The 6,000-nt window shown below is 52.7% G+C and overlaps 1 protein-coding gene across 1 annotated transcript in view; it reads left to right on the plus strand.

Moving 5' to 3' along the window:
• AFDN (afadin, adherens junction formation factor) overlaps positions 1-3,738 on the plus strand; it is a gene marked incomplete at both ends in the record, with an annotated part of 117,438 nt that extends 113,700 nt beyond the window's left edge. The window contains one exon of the mRNA XM_080700040.1: positions 3,595-3,738. Within this exon, the coding sequence (XP_080556166.1) occupies positions 3,595-3,738 (144 nt within the window). The remainder of the gene's footprint in view (positions 1-3,594) is intronic.
• Positions 3,739-6,000: the final 2,262 nt, after the last annotated feature.

The following is a 6,000-nucleotide window of genomic DNA, read 5'->3' on the forward strand; positions in this document are numbered from 1 at the left end:
TCCCAGCACAGCAGCATGGGGGCCCAGAGCTGCCCTGAGTGAGCTCTTCTACCCGGGCACACTCCAGTCATGCCAGCGCCTGTCAGCACCCCTCTCCTACCGGTGTGCGGGCAGGCTCCGCCCAGGCAGTGCCGCAAGTCCGCTCGGATGCCTCCCTCCGTGGGGCACACTGCCTTCGCCCGGCTGCTGTGTCCCTGCTCCCTCGGCACCTGGCTGCCCTCACCTCTCGTCTGCAGAGCACCTGCGTCTTCTCACACCCCGCCGTGGGACTCAGCGTCATGCCTCTTGTCTATGTAGCATGCCCCTCCACGGGAGCAGTGACGTTTGTCCGGGTTTCTGGACCGGCGCTGGCATGTGCAAGCTCCTGGAGCCATGTGGCCTTACGGACTAGCTGGGCCAAACACTTGTGTACTTCTCCCCGATTCTGACGAGTAAGGGGCGCACGGGCCTCAAACACAGCTTGCTGGGAGAGCCCCTGGGCCAAGTTACAGCACTGCCGGCAGGGCCGCTCACTCCATCCAGGGCTCGGGGCTCCAGGAGACCTGGGCCTCTGAAGGATGAGCAGCGGTGGGTGGACAGGCGGGTGGGCATCCACCGCTTCCCCTGCGCGCTAAAGGAGCCCACTGGCCTTTCCCTTGTCAGGACGCCTGACCCGAGCCTTTGTCGCTCTGGGCTGCTGAATAATAGCTTGTTACCCTCATATCTTCATTACAGACAGGTCCTGGGTGAGTCAAAGGGCACGCGCAGCGTGAGAGCCTCGCTGTGTCGCAGGGCCCCGGTGGGAGCCACGTCCTAGCGAGCGCTCCCGAGTCGCAGCAGGTGCTCTTTCTGCTGCACAAAGTGCCCCTTCCCATAAAGTGGCGTTGCAGGAGCATCTCCAGCCGTGCGTTCCCTGCGCCTCGCCGTCGCGGCTTGTCCCCTAATGGCCCATCTGACTGGGGTAGCATGGAAACGCAGTCCTGGTCCTCCTCTCCGGTCCTCTTCTGGGTGGCACGGTGACGGCTTGTCAGCCTGGTGGCACTGCTCTGCCCACCACTCCTTCCCTGGCCCTGTGGCTGGCAGGCTGCACCCTCTGTCCCCAGGGTTAAGGGGAGACTCAGGGCCTTATAGAGATGTCACGGAAGCCTTGGTAGGAAGCCCAGCCAGGAAACCGACTGTCAGAGGTGACTTCAGTCAGAAGGGCAGGGCAGGCTCTGCCCAGGAAGGACAGTGGCGCCTCGACCAGGAGGGCAGCCTAACTGAAGGAGAGATGGGTGCGCGCTGGAGAGTGGAGCAGAACCCCTGCAGGAGCAGGGCCGGAGTTGCCCAGAGCAGCCTCGGGCGTGCGTGTGCCTGTGTGCGTGTGCGTGCACGTGCACTTGGGCCCTGGGCTCTGGGAGCCTTGCCACCCACTTTCTCACTCTGTTTCATTATTTGGCCTTATAACGGGAGGGGCATTTTTAGTGGGAGGGAACAGAAGCAGAGTTTGAGTTGAGTATTTGAGAGAAATGCCAGATGTGATGACTCCACTTTATGTTCCAATACCTCAGCACAGTGGTCTGCCTAAAAAATCTCCATAATGAATCAAAGGCAGAAGGTCATGTGTTTTTGTGACATGGGATCATAAACACACAGATCTCAACCTGCACTTGTTTTAAACCTGAAGAATCCATTTTAGAAGTACAGACTGCCAGTATAGCAGAACCTTGGTCCACACTTACACGCTGGCTTTGAAATACCAGCAGAGCCCCGGGTTTGGCTAGCTCTGGTGTGGCTGCCTGGATTCGTGTGGCTCTTCACTCTCCTGACTGAAGTTCAGAATGTCCCCGTCGCAGGCCGTTCACCCCTGGATTGCGGAAGAATTAGCCTTGAGACTTAGATTTCAGGCTGATGAGCTGTTACTGAGCATAAGACATGCAGCTCAGCGTGCCGCGCTGAGCTGTGGTTTTGAGTAAAGTACAAAGTTCTCCTTTCCCCATCAGTTCTCTGGAGGGAACTGAAGCAACACATTTTTAAAGAACAAAATCTTTTTTTTTTTTTTTTTGGAAATGAAAATACATGAATTAGCCAAAGGATGGAAAGAATTTCCTAAATTATAATAGCACTAATTATTTTGCCATCCTTTAAAAATAGCAACTAATGAAATAAACACAAGGAAAAGCTCCTTGCTGACCACCCATCAGCCTGATTTAGAATAAGCATTCTCACAGAAATTGCTTCTTTACAGAACAGGAGATTGATTGATTGATTGATTGATTATAGTACTGTGGATTAAACCTGGGGGTATTCTACCTCTGGGCTGCACCCCCGCCCTTTTTATTGTCCTCCTGTCTCAGCTTCCCACGTACTGGGATTACAGGTGCGCGCCACCACGCCTCGATGTAGCGTAGTGGAAGGGATCCCACAGTGGCTAGAGACTGAACTAGATGGCCGCATTTGCAAGATTTTGAGTGAGTTCCTCCGGATGGTGTGCCATGGTATGCCACAAGCGTTCCTGGAGTCTAGCTCTGTACCAGACAAGAGGAAATGGAGGATACACGGGTTTCAAAGTTTACTGTTTCAGCTGGAACACAGAAGTGGCTATATATTTAGACGGAAACAGGAGTGCTCACTTCATCTTGGTTGATAACGCCAGGGCTCCTTGGGTATGTGGGAGGGGTCGGGAGGACGCTGATTGAACCTGGGGGTGTTCTACCTCTGACCTAGAGCCCCAGCCCTATTTTATTTTTTATTTTGAAACAGGGTCTCACTAAGTTGTTGAGGCTGGCCTTGAACTTGTAATCCTCCTGTCTCAGCCTCCCAAATACTGAGATTACAGGTATGCATCACCACACCCAGCTTCTAGGGCTACTTTTTAGAAAAGGTATTATCAACTTGTAGCACACAAAGGAATGTGACTAGGAGGATTAAGGAACCACTGGGAAACTACTACATTTTTGTTTTGTTTCAAAAAGTCAGAACCCAAGTGACAGAATAATAGAAATTTGCTGTATTTGGGGTGGCAATAGTTCCTGATACACGCAGACAGAAATGAACCAGAATGATTCTCTTGCAAACCTTAGGGCCAGACGCTACGACTCAGAGCTTGGGGGTATCCCAGAGCTGGGAAGGCATTCCTAAAGTCCAGATGGGATCCGAGGGACTGGAGGGGCCACTGAAATAGCTCTGATCAGAAGGGCCGGCCCGCCCACGCCTGCCCCCGAGGATCCCTTGATAATGAGGGTGGGTGGCTGCATGTCCCGTGGTTCCATGAAGCAGGTTGTCTGCCCTGTGCGTCTGCGAGTAGATAGCTGGTTAGCCAGTTTAATCAAGGAATCGTGTTTGTGCAGTGCGTGACTCCATGAGGTGACTTGCTGCTTTGAACCGTGATTAATGGAGGAGTAATTCTGGGGCGGTGAAGGCAGGATTATGTGATTTGCAGCATCATAGCGCTGTAAGCTGCGTCTCATCGTCTTCTAGCAGTGACTTAACCTGATGTTTTCTACCCAGCCTTTTGTGCGTGTGTGCGTGCGTGCGTGCGTGTGTCCGTGTCTCTGTGCAGTGGTCTGTGTTTTCTGTATTGTGCTGGCGGAGCTCACTGGGTGAACATTAAAGTCAATTTATTGTTAGTTGCAGGATGAGGAGCGCAGGCGCCAGCAGCAGTTGGAAGAGATTCGCCAACGAGAAGCAGAAGACCGGGCAAGGCAGGAGGAAGAGCGGCGGCGTCAGGAGGAGGAGCGAGGAAAGCGAGACGCTGAAGAAAAGGTCCTGGTCCTCTAAGGCAGCTAGAATTGTCCAGATTAGCCTGGACGTAATCTGTTGGCTGGGGCAAGGGGCTAGACACTGTGTGTACCTAAGATGTGCAAGACAGAACAGGCCGGACCCTAGCTCTGTTACTGGACCAAAACCTCTCGCCCGTCTGGCCGCCTACCTCTCCTCTGGACTGTATCCAGGCTCTCTTGCCTCTGAGCTGTCTCCCTCAGACTCTTGAACTCCTAGGTGTGCGTGGCCGTGGGCCTTGGGCAAGGGTCTGCGTGCGTGGGGCTCCTGCCTGTTCTTGTGTGAATTGAGTGTGGACTGTGAGAGGTAGGGAGACAGTGCGTCAACCATTTCAAACACAGCTTACTCAAGTGACTCAATTCTCTTGGTGGTAAAGAGAGCCAGGTGGCCTATAAAAACATCACACGAGGAAAATTTAGTACGAAATCTGATAAATATTGACAAATAGTCTGGGTTATTTATTTCTACATGTGTTTTTCTGTGATTCAAGTGATTCCTTGGTTGAATTTTGAAAGGGCAGCGTTTTGCACCCTGGGGAGAGCCTTCTTGGGGTCTGCCTGTGTCTGGCTGAGCTCTGGGTGAGGCGCCCGGCCCTCCAGGACCATGTGGTGCTGCACAGCTGCAAAGAAGCTGCTCCTCTCAGTTACCTCCCTTCCGTGAAGGGAGAAGCTTCGAGTGTCACGACTTCTTACAAGAAAAAGCGTAGTTTTCTTAGTAGTTCTCTTCTTCATAGTCCAGTGAACTGGTCATCACCCTCTCGCCCACCTACCCCCAGAACCAGCCACTTGGGCAGCTCTTGGGAGTGCTCTTAATGACTCGGCTAGGGGACAATCCAGGGGCAAGGCTGATAGCCATGCCGAGGCGCCTTCGAGTGAGTTGGGCAGCTAGTGGTCTTCGCAGAGTGACTGGTGGTGGGTGGAGCTCAGCTGCAGGAGGGCCTGGCGCCACCAGCCTCCCAGGCCTCGGCTCAGCTTAGCACGAGCCTCTCGCTTGCGTGATGTAAGTCAAGGTGGTGGTCTTCCCAGGAAATGGGATCCCTGCCCTTGAGCAGCCTGGTTCCTCAGCGTCTGGTGGCGTGGTGGGGGCAGTGTGCTGCCCTGCAGAAGCCTCTCTGGCCGTGGAGGGATGTCCTCGGGGCTGCACGGTGCTCGCGGCTGCAGCTTGGGGCTCCAGTGCGGGCCTCGCCGGAGCCTTGGCAGGGGGCAGGGAGGTGTCCTTAGAGCCGTGTGTGTGGAGAGGAGGAGCGGCTGTGTTTCCATGTCAAGAAACTCTTGCGTTCATTTTTCCAACATGTGTTCTCGCAACTCATGATTATGTTGAATACACATGTTTTAGTAACTGCTTCTGTAATTGGTCACTGTAAAAAGAAGCTGAAAACCTATTTTTTAATACAGAGTGTCCAAAATGGATGGGTTGTGTTATAGAAAACTGTTCAATTTCTGGGTAGAATGAAGCCTCCTTGTCCTGTAATTGTATCTGCCCTTGGCCTCATTGAAAGCGTTTATTTAGCCTGTCTCTTCCCACACCGTTACCAAGCAGCTACTCCTCGTGGAATTCCGAGGTTCTAACAGTGCCATTTGCCAGCCTCAGAAGCCAGGCTGGTTTGATTGTCCAACCCAAGGGAATACTGACTGTACAGACAAGAAGTAAAAATGCCTTTCCTTCAAGATTTTCCAAAATCCTGAGTAGAGTGAGAAGATAAGGAATTTGTGTGTGGGGTGATCCGTGGGGCTGGCGTTCGTCCTTAGCTTCTCTCCTAGAGGGGGAAGCAGGGACCGTGGTGTGGCCACTGTGTGCGCGTGGCTCCAGGGCTTAGGGCGAGAATACCTCGTGGAAGTTACGCTCGGGACTAAACACTGTCTAGGGCCAGCAGGATCCCACTGTCGTGGGCTGAATGAACTTCACGCTGGCTGTGTCCACTCAGAGCGTTGAGCGTTTGCTCAAGGCAAGGCAGGGATTCTGTTTGATCTTTCATGCCCTTTCGTATTTGCCTTTCCCTGTGGTCTAAACTCTTGTCAATCTCTTAACAAACTGTGCTCTTACCTTTTTTTAATGTTAAAAGCATTTTACCACTGTCAACTGTAGTTTGTGCAGATGTATGTCAGAAAAATGTACGGTGTGTGTCAAATATATTTGAATACGGTATCTTGTTGCACTCCTCTTCAGGCTTGGCTCCCTGCTCTGTCCACCAGGGAGTTTGTTAAGATCTGAAATATAAGTTCAGAACTGTGCAAAGGTCTTTGTTAGATTGTTGCTTTGGGA

The sequence above is a fragment of the Muscardinus avellanarius genome (assembly GCF_963383645.1).
Source record: "Muscardinus avellanarius genome assembly, chromosome: 8".
Taxonomy (NCBI): domain Eukaryota; kingdom Metazoa; phylum Chordata; class Mammalia; order Rodentia; family Gliridae; genus Muscardinus; species Muscardinus avellanarius.